The 13,452-nt window shown below is 39.2% G+C and overlaps 1 protein-coding gene and 1 long non-coding RNA gene across 3 annotated transcripts; one reads left to right on the forward strand and one right to left on the reverse strand.

The window, feature by feature from the left end:
- Positions 1–704: 704 nt before the first annotated feature.
- Positions 705–3,079, forward strand: LOC143885462 (tubulin alpha-3 chain). 2 transcript variants are annotated; one of them, XM_077389663.1, is made up of 4 exons: positions 705–908; positions 1,505–1,739; positions 1,819–2,648; positions 2,734–3,079. In XM_077389663.1, exons 1-4 carry the CDS (start codon positions 816–818, stop codon positions 2,935–2,937), a joined length of 1,362 nt encoding a protein of 453 aa, XP_077245778.1. In that variant the 5' UTR covers positions 705–815; the 3' UTR covers positions 2,938–3,079. The 2 variants fall into 2 exon arrangements, with proteins under 2 accessions (XP_077245778.1, XP_077245777.1); XM_077389662.1 differs by having other exon boundaries at positions 706–908; positions 1,819–3,079.
- Positions 3,080–7,824: 4,745 nt separating this feature from the next.
- Positions 7,825–12,675, reverse strand: LOC143883732 (uncharacterized). The gene is made up of 2 exons (XR_013252495.1): positions 12,522–12,675; positions 7,825–8,044 (listed from the first exon to the last, which is right to left on the reverse strand). It is a non-coding gene; the product is annotated as an uncharacterized LOC143883732 (long non-coding RNA).
- Between the last annotated feature and the right edge of the window lie 777 nt (positions 12,676–13,452).

Below are 13,452 nucleotides of genomic sequence, written 5' to 3' on the forward strand. Positions count from 1 at the left end.
GAGATGATTTTCATGGTATAACATATTTATGTTGGGGCCTACCATGTGAATGGTAGAGATCTTTGAACAAGGTAGACCCCACTTTATTTTATTTTTTAAAAATAATTGCACCTCGTGTATACACCATATGATGCATATTTATTACGAAATTATTAAAACATGACAGTGCCAGCATCAATGCCCAAAAATAAAGGAAGTGACATCGTCGTCCCTTTCATTGAACTTTGGGGAAGCCCCCTGTAGTTTATTAATGACTGCTATTTAACACCATAGAGGGTGTCCCAGGGAAAACAAAATGTCGAAAATGGTCATTTCCAAAAAGGCATATGATTTTTCGCCTCCACTATAGTATAATGCGCTCTTTTACATGAATTGTGGGAAGACCTTAACGCTTTTTGACATCATATCATGTTAAAAGGGCAGCGCATTATCCTGCAGGGGGGCGAAAAAAACCATCGCCCTTCCCAAACACAAACGTTTGTCATTTTCAAAACAGAGGGGCAGCCGGGCAGGGGCATTTTTGTTTGTTTTAACAATCATAATGTCCGTTTAGCAAATAAATCGAATCGGGCGGCAAAGTTAGAAAAGAAGTAACCGGGGTAATTAGACTAACCAACCAGAGTTGGTCTGGTTCAGCTAACCGTGGTTAAGAACCATAGCTCTCCTTCCCTCCTCCATCTTCCTATAAATTCACATCCAAATCCCTAAAAATCTCAGCACTTGAAAGGCGTCTTCATACACGCCCTTGTCTCTGTTCTCTTCTCTTCTGCCTTTTGATTCTCTCTACCTGCATTTCTTTTGCCTTTTGATTCGAAATGAGAGAGTGCATCTCAATCCACATTGGCCAGGCTGGGATCCAGGTCGGCAATGCCTGCTGGGAACTTTACTGCCTCGAGCATGGCATCCAGGTGAGATTTTCACGATCTGAAACTTTCTCCTTTTGTATCGTTTTTGTATCTGTTCATTTCCGTTAGATCTGTTCTTGTTTGATCATTTATTATCTGTTCTTGTTTTTTATTCACGAGATTTAGATTTTTTTTTTTAAATTTATCTCTTCAGATCTAGTCTTTTTGCTTGTTGCTGTATAGATCTAGGGTTTTGACATTATCTAGAATTAGATCTGGGCAGAATGTTTCATCATTTTATTATTTGTTCTTTTTTTTTTCACTAGATCTAGATGTTTTTCTTTTATTTCGTCAGATCTAGTGTTTTTGCTTGTTCTTCTACAGATCTAGGTAGAATGTTTCATCATTTTATTATTTGTTCTCGTTTTTTTCACTAGATCTAGATGTTTTTCATTTATTTCTTCAGATCTAGTGTTTTTGCTTGTTGCTCTACAGATCTAGGGTTTTTAAGTTATGAAGAATTAGATCTGCCTAGAATGCTGGGGTTTTTGAGTTTGCTTCTTTTATTTTCTTCTTATGTGTGCATTGACAGATCTGTGGATCTTTCTTTTATTTCTATTCTCTATTTCTGCTACTTAAATCACAACATTCTCTTGCAGCCCGATGGCCAAATGCCAAGTGACAAAACCGTTGGTGGAGGAGATGATGCTTTTAACACCTTCTTCAGCGAAACCGGTGCTGGAAAGCACGTTCCTCGTGCTGTCTTTGTAGATCTCGAACCCACTGTCATTGATGAAGTTAGGACTGGAACATACCGCCAGCTTTTCCACCCCGAGCAGCTCATCAGCGGCAAAGAAGACGCAGCCAATAACTTCGCCCGTGGCCATTACACTAGTAATAATCCCATCTCCCTTTACCCCATTCACAAATACCCCTTAATTGGATACTAACATTTTCTTGCATACAATTTCAGTTGGGAAAGAAATTGTTGATCTCTGCTTGGACCGTATCCGAAAACTCGCCGATAACTGTACCGGTCTCCAGGGCTTCCTTGTCTTCAATGCTGTTGGTGGAGGCACTGGTTCTGGCCTTGGTTCACTCCTTCTGGAACGTCTCTCTGTTGACTATGGGAAGAAATCTAAGCTTGGGTTTACAGTCTATCCCTCCCCTCAGGTCTCTACCTCTGTTGTAGAACCCTACAACAGTGTCCTCTCCACCCACTCCCTTTTGGAACACACTGATGTAGCCGTTCTTCTTGACAATGAGGCCATTTATGACATTTGTAGGCGTTCTCTCGACATTGAGCGTCCTACCTACACAAACCTAAACCGCCTTGTCTCTCAAGTCATCTCATCCCTAACCGCCTCTCTTCGCTTTGATGGTGCGTTAAACGTTGATGTTACTGAGTTCCAGACCAACTTAGTCCCTTACCCAAGAATTCACTTCATGCTTTCTTCATATGCCCCTGTCATTTCAGCCGAGAAGGCATACCATGAGCAACTCTCTGTTGCAGAGATCACTAACAGTACCTTTGAGCCATCATCCATGATGGCCAAGTGTGATCCCCGCCATGGAAAGTACATGGCTTGCTGCCTTATGTATCGTGGAGATGTTGTGCCCAAGGATGTTAATGCTGCAGTGGCTACCATCAAGACGAAAAGGACTATTCAGTTTGTTGACTGGTGCCCAACTGGGTTTAAGTGTGGTATCAATTACCAACCACCTACTGTTGTGCCTGGTGGGGATTTGGCTAAGGTGCAGAGGGCAGTGTGTATGATATCCAACTCCACCAGTGTTGCAGAGGTGTTTTCTCGCATTGATCACAAGTTCGATTTGATGTATGCGAAGCGTGCATTTGTGCACTGGTATGTTGGTGAGGGTATGGAAGAGGGAGAGTTCTCTGAGGCTAGGGAGGATCTTGCTGCACTGGAGAAGGATTATGAGGAGGTTGGGGCTGAGTCTGCTGAGGGTGAGGATGGTGATGAAGGAGATGAGTACTGAGGAGGGTCTATCGATCGCCATCTTTGCTGGTCTAGTGTGTTTGTTATCTACTACCCTAGTGTCTGGTCTTTTGCTCGTTATGATGTGGTGATGTTTGGTCTAGTCTTTTGCCTTTGTTTTGTGCTGCTTTGATTTTCTGTTGATGTTCCTGCCTGTTCTGTCGTCTATGTTGTGATTGGTTCTTCCAATACTACTACTATGAAAACTTCAATAAAAGATGGTTTTAGCTCTTATCTCTCTCTGTGTGTCTTGTTATATCCTTTTGTTTTTGTTATGAAATGCCTATTTTACCTTTGTTTCAGGATCTTAAATATGTATAATCTCACCTCTTTCTGCAATTTCTTTTTAGGCCCTGTTTGATAATCCATCAAAACTGATTATTGGACTCAACGGTTTAGGACTCATAATCTCTTTTCAAAATCCAATACAAACAGGGCCTAGTCAATATCTTTTTAATATATGGAATATATTAAAAAGATAATTTGTTTGCTTGTTGATGCTAACCCCATTGCATTGGATTTTAAAATGCAGTAACATTATCTACTCTGCATTTAGTCTTGTTTACGAACAAAAGATCACTCTTAATGATGCTTGTTTGAAGATGTTCTAATCCATGGGGTGATAAATTTGTTCTAGAGATAGAAGGATTTGACTCATAGTGGAGCCCATAGCCACAGGCAATGATGTGGTTTCATGTGTAGGGTCACAGTTTGCTTGCAGTCGTATGTATGAGATTTGAGTTTAAACGTTTCTTTCTCATTGAACACTGAGAAGTTCAGAAAAAGATAATTCAATTTGTGAAACCCTTGTATTGGCCTTGATGGTTAATAGTGATAATGTTGGTTGTCTTTTGTTGCAAAGAGAGATCACTCTTGATCCAAGACTTTTGATGAATTTACACGATTTCAAGTCTCCTCTGTAATTTGCACCTTGAAATCTCACCTAAAGACTCGATGCCTTGCTAATCATGCTTGTGTAATCCCTTATAGTCCCTTATTTTTCTAAAAGTATTGTATGGCCTGGACCATAGGATGAACCAAACCGTCCATTTGATGGGCCACAATGTAAATAGGTTGTGCCCAAAAACTTATTTCCAATGGATGATCATAGCTCTTCGATCAATAGAGGAAATACATATTATGGAAACCTCTATAGATGGGAGGGTTCAAATCATCGTAAGTAAATAATTTTTTCAGCACAACCTATTTATGTTATGGCCCATCAAATGGACGGTTTGGTTCATCCTATGGTACTTTTAGAAAAATACGGGACTATAAGGGCTTACACCATATAAAATCTCACTTTTGAGTACTTATTATCATCTTGCTTAAATGTTATGAATTTTTTGACCTCTATATAAAATATAACTATTATAGTTGCAACCAAATCATCCTAAGCTAATGCATTATCATGAAACTACTTAATCTATATGAACTACGGCTAGGAAAAGAAACAGAGAAAGTTAATGAATGCCGGAGCAATATGCTTTGGGTGTGGTGGGGTTCCCCTCAGTCGCTTTGAGCTTACCAACAGTCTGCCCTTCTTAGTTTGACCCAACAACCAATAAGATACCCTAAGTGCCAAGACTGCCAAAGGTGATTGATTTATTTTTCCAAAATATCTTACGTTAAAGAGGATTGGCTCAAGGGGTGCATTCATTGCATTTTCAATGAAATGAAAGGCTTTATAGGCCGTATGTTTGGTCTAGTATTTTGCTTTTGTTCTGTGTTCAAAGTGACTGTTAATGCTCTTGCCTGGTGTGTGCCTTCTATGTTCTGATTGGTTTTCTTCCAATAATTATACTAGCAGTACTGCTGCTATGATGCGGTTTGCTTTTGTTTTGTGTTGCTTAGATATTCCTGTTAATGCCTGTTCTGGCACCGGCGTTTGGATTGGTTTTTTCCAATAGCTATACTACCAGTACTACTGCTACTGAAAGCTTGTATTAAAGATGGTTGCTGCTGTTATCTCATTTCTGTCAATGGTTTTATTTTATATATATATATTCTTGTTATGAAATGCTGCCTATTTGTTTTAGGATCTTAAATATGTATAATCCCACACCTCTTTTTAGGCCCTGTTTGTGTTGATTGTGAGTCCAAAACTATTTGTATTGAGTCCAATCAATAATCAGATTTGCACTCAAGATCTGTTCTCAAAATCCAATACATAACTGGGCTTAGTTAAGAATATTTTGCATGTATAATAACTGCTCCATTGCCATTACTGATCTGATGGTGTATGGAATATATGAAAAAGAAACATGGTTTGCTTATTGATGCTAAGCCCCACTGCATTGGATTTTAAAATGCGGTGCGGATTTTAAAAATTGTAGAACTGAAGTGTCATCACCAGAAAAGTGATTTGAAGATGTTGAGGGTGGATGGAGTCCGGAGCTATAGGCGATGATGTGGTATCATTTGAGTTGTTGGCTTGTCTTTGTGTATTTTAAACATTCTTTCTCATTGAACATTTGATAAGTTCTGGAAAAAGATAAGGCCACGTTTGGATACCTCATGCTTTTGTATTTGGATTTGGACTTGAGTTTTGGATACAAAATACATCAATTATTTTCATGCAGAGAGTGGGGGAGGGAGGGACCTCTTGCTGCTGCTGCTGCAAGGTCGAGGAGCTGTGAGGGTGAAGGTACTTGCCACAAATATGGTTTTCAAATAATGTCTTGTAGAACAGATTTGAAAATCACATATTTTTTCACTGTTGTAGTCGATTTGGAAATTTATGGATTTGATCCAGATCCAAATCTCAATTGCCAAATGTGAGAAATCCATATCTAAATCTTGTGGGTATCCAAATGTGGCCTAATTTTTTTGTGAAATTCTCGTTACGACCGCAATGTTGACTCACATGTGGAGATGCCTTTAAATATATTTAGCCCTTTCATGAAAGGGATTTGCTAGGGACCATTGCAGAAGGCATTTTGGCTGTTGCATGAGAGAGCAGCCACAGTTTTAAAGTGGCGATGTATTTGAATATGTTTCACCTTTACTTCACTTGATGCCGGATTTCGATGGATTTTGATTTCACTTGATGCTGGATTTAGATTGTTTCTCACCAATACTCTTATACTGTTACTGTTGCCTTGTATTTGGCCTTTGGTTAATAGTGATTTGGTTGTCTTTTGTTACAAAGAGAGATCACTCCTGATCCAAGACTACATACATGTTTGATAATGAATTTCCATGTTGTCTAGTCTCCTATGTAAACCTTACTAATCCTACTTTAACTTGCTCTTTGCTACTTTTAGTAGTCATCATGCTTATATTGTATGAGCCTCTGAACCCGTATATAAAAAGGGATTTGCTAGGAAGAAAGTCATTTTGCAGCTGCTGTGAGAGCAGCCACACATGCCCACTTTTCAGCAGATTTTGTCTTATTCATTTAATTAATCCGAGGTTGCTGCCCTCAGATGCAACAGCCAGCTGCGGAATGCCTTTCTGTAATGCATTATCAAATAAATTTCGTAATCTAAATTAACTACGGCTGGAAAAAGAAACATGGAAAGTTAATAGCATTGTGCTTGGGGGTGTGGTGGCATTCTCTAAATTGCTCCGAGCTTCGCAATAGTCCACCCTTCTTAGTTTTGACCCCCAAGAACCACTAAGTTATCCTGGTGCAAGTCCTTCAAAGAAGATTTGATTTATTTTGTCAAAATCTCTTACCTTGAAGGGGATTGCACCAAGTGTATGGCTCAAGGTGAGCACTCATTGTATTTTCAATGTGATTAAAAGGCTTTTTTAGGCATGAGAAAGTCGGATTGTGTAGATGTGGGATTAATCCAGCGGTTAGTGTTAATGGAGGAAAGTAATCCGATTGGCTAATAGGAGTAAAGAGTCAACACCAACAAACGCAGGCGCGAACACACGTGCATAGTGTCACGGGGACGTGGTCGGTATTGATATTCAGAATTCCCCGAGACAATCTCGTTGCATCTTCAAAAGCATGTCACGAGAGCACTTTTGGTGGGCACTCCGGTTGAGGGGGGTGGTTGGCCAATCTCTTTAGGGGAGTTGGCCCTCCCCCGTCGCTGCCGTGACATGCTTAGCAAGTGTGGGTCGGAACCTTGGCAGTTTGCTTGTGAGTTGTGCGAGGGTTTGCTTGTGTATGTGAGGCACATCGGGAAATCATACTGAAGCTCATGAGCATGCCCTAAGGGAGCTTTGGGTGTGGACTGTGGGTTTTCCAAAGAGATACACTAGTTTCTTTGGTCGAGGAAAGAAGGCCAAGACAAGCATGTAGGTTTGGGTTCCCACTTGCATTGGGCGTATGATGGTGCGGGAGGCTACTATGATACATTGCCTTCCACACCAATTTTGGCATTGGTCCATAGTGACCGATTTTATGTAGACTCGCCCATGGAGGCCTTGAGTCTCATCTAACCCATTGTGGCTTCCTTTTGGCAACTGTCTCTAGAGTATATTCGGCAAGAAGCATCAGTCAACGCTAACGGACCTTCTTCATTAGCTTGGTGTGCATCGCACCGCTAATTGTGTTGGGGACATTTTATTGTAATCAATTTGGGAATTTTTATTGTAAGCAAACATATAGAGATATTCAATCATTATACGTTTAAGGGGGCTTGTTAAGATTTGTCAGATCACATATGGGAAAATCTGATTGTTGGATCATCTTGGAGGTAGACTAGGCAAGTGGGTTGAATGGGGTAACCTAGCTAGATTAGATAGCTAAATTAAATTAACAATTAGGCCAATCTTAGTAGGTAGGATTTCTATATTTATCTCTTGCCTTGGTTAGGTTTATCTCTTTCTATGCTTTAACCCTTTGGGTGAGTTTAGATTATCTGAATTAGGAATCGGTATTGACATAGCATTCCAATCCTATTCCAATTCATCTCATAAACGGTATGGGAATTCTGATTCTAGTGTTTGGGTGAGCATTAGAATTTTTAAGGGAATGGTCAACATCAACTTTATCTTCTACCTCCAACCAGCTCCTGAGATACTATAATAAGCTGGGAGGAAAAGCCCAGGCTTTTTTGAATTTTCTCAAAATTCTGTCGAATTTACACCTCAGCCAAAATACAGAAATACCTCAAATGCCCTCACATTCCCACGCCTCTAAGTTTCAAATACCCCCTCTGCCCTCAAATCCTTATCACCTTTACACGTCAGCATTACTCTTTTACCATTAACCCCTTTGCTGCTATCAAACATCTATATCTGTGAGAAATTATTTGAGGGTAAATTCGTTAATTGCTGTCATTTAATACGAAAAGTACCGACACAGGGTGCCTGTATATGACAATTACAGAATAAACTACCAAGAAGATGTATAGACATATGACAATGACAAAAAAACTACTTGATATCACCCATGCGGGACAACTTGCAAAATATTGACGGATTCAGGGCACCTGAAGAGGAAAAACAATTATGGAAACCTCGATCGATTGGAGGGCTAGGGTCAGCTTATGGAAATGATTTTACGGGCACAACCGATTGATACTGTGTGCCATCACATGGACGGTTTGGATCAACCTAATGTGGTTCGTACAGTTCTTTGTCGGCCTGTGCATCGATTGGAGGGCTAGGATCAGCCTATGTAAATGATTTCACGGGAACAACCGATTGATGTTGTGTTCCATCACATCGACGGTTTGGATCAACCTATACTATACTGTGGTCCGTACAATTCTCTGTCGGCCTAGAAAACTTTTTCTTTTGCATTTTTTTCATTACTTGGTAAGTGGTTATGCATACTTTTTTGCTTATTATTTATACATATTTTTAACTATTTTTTTGTATCATATTCCTTTTTTTGCCGTGTCGTGCATCGCACGTCGGGTCTCACTAGTGTGTGTGTGTGTGTGTGTGTGTGTGTGTGTGTGTGTGTGTGTGTGTATATATATATATATATATATAGAAAGAGAGAGAGAGAGAGAGAAGGAATTTCTTTTCTTTTTCTGTGAGATTTACACATCAGAATTATTCTTTTACCATTAACCCCTTTGCTGATATCTAGCATCTATCTCTATGAGAAATTATATGAGGGTAAAATCGTAATCTACTTACGAAAAGTACCGACCCGGGTACCTGTCTATGACAATTACGAAAAAAAACTACGAAGAAGAGGTAAAGACATATGACAATGACGAAAGAACTAATTGATATTACTCCTGCAGGACACTTGCAAAATATTGACGAATTCCGGGCACCTGAAGAGGAACAACAATTATGGAAACCTCTATCGATTGGAAGGCTAGGATCAACCTATTTAAATGATTTTACGGCACAACCGATTGATGTTGTGTTCCATCACATGGACAGTTTGGATCAACCTATAACCCGCTATAGATTGGAGGTGGGTTCGAATCAACCTATGAAAATTATTTTTGGGGCACAACCTACTTAGGCAGTGGCCAGATGGACGGTTTGGATCATCCTATGGTAAGGGCCATACCGTACATTTTAATGAAGTGAGAAGTGAGATCATCAAAATACGGTAAGTAGAGCCATTATAAAATATGGTAGTGAGGACATTAGCACTATATATAATTTGAAACCATCGTTGTTACTTGGATGTTCCCACGCAGGGGGGTCGGGTTCAACCCGAATTTGGGTTGGGTCGGGTTAAGCTTTTTCGCAAATCGGGTTGGGTTGGGAAAAATCAACCCGAATTGGAAATCAGGTCGGGTCGGGTTGGGCCATCGGGCAACCCGACCCAACCCAAAACCCGAATTTGGGTTCCATCTGAAGAAGTTCTGTATATGTGTTTTTCTTTTCCAACACTGAAATAGTCTCCACAGTCCACAATGGACGGTTTGGAAAATCCTATAGTGCAGGTCATACCGTACTTTAATCAAGTGAGGAGTGTGATCATCAAAATATAGTAGTGCGGATGACATTTCCCTTTGTTAATTGTTAGTCCCTATTTGGTTTGGATTTTGAGAACCGATTGTGAGTTAAAAACTGACTATTGGTGACTCACTATTGGTTCTCAAAATTCAAAACAACCCGGCTTGAGTTGAGGTGGTCAACAATTGGTACCATATCAAATCGGGTCAACCAGACCCGACCCGACCCGAATTGGAAATCAGGTTGGGTCAGGTTGGGGAAATTGCAAATCGGGTTGGGTCGGGTTGAACCCAGTTGGGTTGGAAATTAGGAACTACTTTTCCTTATTCACTATGTGGGTGTCAAATTACGGAAAGTTTGATATTACGAATGTAGGACACCTGTAAAAATATTGACGAATCCTGGGCACCTTAGGAGGAACAACAATTATCGAAACCTCTTTAGATTGAGGGCTAGGATCAGCCTATGGAAATTATTTTATAGGCACAACCTATTTATGTTGTGTTCCATCACATGGACGGTTTATATCAACCTATGATGTGGTCTATACAATTCTTTGTCGGTTTTTTTGCTAGTATACATATATAGCAGAAGAGAAAATGACAGAATTATTTGAATTTCTTCCAAAATTCTATGAGAATTACACATCACTTTTTTTGACTTTTTTTAACAAAGCACCCATTCAACCCACATATTTTCAATCCTACCCCCTCCTTTATGATTTTTAACAAAGGCACCCATTAAAGCCACATAATTTCAATCCTACACCCCTCCTTTATGCTTTTTTAATTATGGAAACCTCTATAGATTCGAGGGCTAGGATCAGCCTATGGAAATGATTTTACGGGCACAGCCTATTGATGTTGTGTTCCATCACATGGACGGGATCAACCTATGATGTGGTCTGTACAGTTCTTTGTCGGCCCGTGCATCGCACAGGGTTTTTTACTAGTATATATATATATATATATATATATATATATATATATATATATATAACAGAAGAGAAAAGGTTTGAATTTCTGAATTATTTGAAAAAACTGTGGAATTAACACGTCGACGGTAATTTCGAATCATTCTTTCCTGTCGTTTTCGCTTTTTTAGGTATTTGCTAGCCACCTCCTCCAAAGGCTACGTCTCGCCCATCCTTTGCAATTGTATGTGTTCAGAGATTTGTCTTATTATACGTGGGGAAAACTGCACGGAAATACTATTTCTTGAAAGGTGGCTAGCAATAATAAGTACCGAAAGAACCTACCAATAATAATCATTAGGTACTAAAGTTTTGGAGGAAAATTACGGACAAAGTGCTTGAAAGTCGCAAAATTATGGAAAAAGTACCGAAATGGGTGAAAACAATACAAAGAAGAGGTATATAAATATAACATTACGAAAAAACTACTTTTCCTGAATAATTTTTTGAGGATATTACGAATTTTGGACACCTTTAAAAATATTTACGAATTCCGAGCACCTTAAGAGGAACAACATATTATGGAAACCTCTATAGATTGGAGGGCTAGGATCAGCCTATGGAAATGATTTTACGGGCACAACCTATTGATGTTGTGTTCCATCACATGGACAGTTTGGATCAACCTATGATGTGGTATGTATAGTTCTTTGTCGGCCCGTGCATCGCACGAGATTTTTTACTTGTGTGTGTGTGTGTGTGTGTGTGTGTGTGTGTATATATATATATATATATATATATATATATATATATATATATATATATATATAGCAGAAGAGAAAATGTTTGAATTTTCTGAATTATTTGAATAAGCTGTGGAATTAACACGTCGACGGTAATTTCGAATCATTTTTTCCTGTCTTTTTCGTTTTTATAGGTATTTGCTAGCCACCTTCTCCAAAGGCTACGTCTCGCCCATCCTTTGCAATTGTATGTGTTCAGAGATTTGTCTTATTAGACGTGGTGAAAACTGTACGGAAATACTATTTCTTGAAAGGTAGCTAGCAATAATAAGTACCGAAAGAAGCTATCAATAATAATCATTAGGTACTAAAGTTTTGGAGGAAAATTACAGACAAAGTGCTTGAAAGTCGCAAAATTACGGAAAAAGTGCCGAAACGGGTACCTGTATATGACAATTACGGGAAAATCTACAAAGAAAATGATAGAAATATGACAATTACGAAAAAAACTACTTTTCCTGAATAATTTTTTGAGGATATTACGAATTCCGAACTACTTTAAAAATATTTACAAATGGCGGGCACCTTAAGAGGAACAACATATTATGGAAACCTCTATACATTGGAGAGCTACGATATGGACATGATTTTACGGGCACAACCTATTGATGTTGTGTTCCATCACATGGACGGTTTGGATCAACCTATGATGATGTGGTCCGTACAGTTCTTTGTCGACCAGTGCATCGTATGTGGGGGTGTTTATTCGGTTTTAACCGAACTGAATTACCCCAACATGAGTAACCGGATTTAATTCGGTTAGGTTATTTTCAAAACCGAAACAATAACCGATATTTAATGTAACCGAACCAAAACAGAATTTTTAAATCGGTTATACGGTTTTTCGGGTTATAACCGAATGAATGGAAAATTAAGGAAGAAAAAACAAAGCAGAAGTGCAGAATCCTATTTCAATGGGGAAAAAAAAAAGCAGAACCCTGAAATCAATGGAAAAAGAGTAAAAGACACAAAACTATATTTCAGTTTTCAGATTTTCAATGGGGAAAAAAGCATGCAACCCTAAAAGTCTTCTGAGTTCTATCAACTTGAAGTCGAACCCTATTTCAATGGAAGAAAAAACAAAGCAGAACCCAGAACCAAATTTAAGTCTAAAGTTAGAAATCACCTCTGAGTTCCGATTCTTCTCAATTCCGACCGGATTTGAAGCCGCCAAGCCGGAGATTGGAAAGACAAGAAAAAAAACCCATCGGGCATCGACCGTTGAGATTAGAAAGACAAGAAAAAAAAAATCAAATCGGATTCGAAGGCCGTCGGTGACCGGTGACCGGTGACTGGTGACTGGTGAGAGGCGAAGGTGGAGGCGTCGAGAGAGAAGAACTCAAGAAACCCTAGTTTGCAGCTTTGCTAGTTTGATGTGTGAAACTAAAAATGAGAAAGTAAAGACTAAAGTAAAGAGTAGCTAGGGTTTGTTGGATAAGGCCTTAACCCTTTTGCTCTTCGCTTCTTCGGTCTCTTCGGGTTGGGCCCACCTTTACTTTAAGTTTTAGCAATAGATATAATATAAATATTTCGGTTCCACCGAAACCGAACCGAATAAAAAATAATTGAAACCGAAACCGAAATAAATTCCGGTTCAAACGGTTCGTCGGTTACAACCGAATAGTGACCAGCCCTAATCGCACGGGTTTTTTACTGGTTGTGTGTGTGTGTGTGTGTGTGTGTGTGTGTATATATATATATATATATATATATATATATAGAGAGAGAGAGAGAGAGAGAGAAAAGAGTGTGCGCTCAACCGTTTCTCCCAAACGTGCGGTCGAAGAGAGAGGTATGCTCTGATTGGCTGAGAAAGTGGGCCCAGGTGGGGAAGAAAAAGACGATTGTAAGTCTTCTTTTCGTATCCGTACGAAACCAAAACCCAAAAAAAAATTGATTTTGGATCTTCTTCTTTTCGTAACCGTACGAAACCAAAACCAAAAAAAAAAAATCGATTTGGATTTTCTTCTTTTCGTAACCGTACGAAACCAAAAACCAAAAACCAAAACCCTTATCTCCTTCCTCTCTTCTCTCGCTGAAAGAAAGGTTTAAACCCA

This window comes from Tasmannia lanceolata, unplaced genomic scaffold (genome assembly GCF_043159265.1).
Source record: "Tasmannia lanceolata isolate RefF3 unplaced genomic scaffold, GAP_Taslan_0.1 ptg000008l, whole genome shotgun sequence".
Taxonomy (NCBI): Eukaryota; Viridiplantae; Streptophyta; class Magnoliopsida; order Canellales; family Winteraceae; genus Tasmannia; species Tasmannia lanceolata.

Bases quoted from the DNA above. Each gene is read 5' to 3' on its own strand.
- LOC143885462 (XM_077389663.1), top strand. From the start codon at position 816: ATGAGAGAGTGCATCTCAATCCACATTGGCCAGGCTGGGATCCAGGTC. The intron at 909-1,504 runs GTGAGATTTTCA...ATTCTCTTGCAG, and splicing joins GCCTCGAGCATGGCATCCAG to CCCGATGGCCAAATGCCAAG. The intron at 2,649-2,733 runs GTGTTTTCTCGC...AGGGTATGGAAG, and splicing joins ACTCCACCAGTGTTGCAGAG to AGGGAGAGTTCTCTGAGGCT.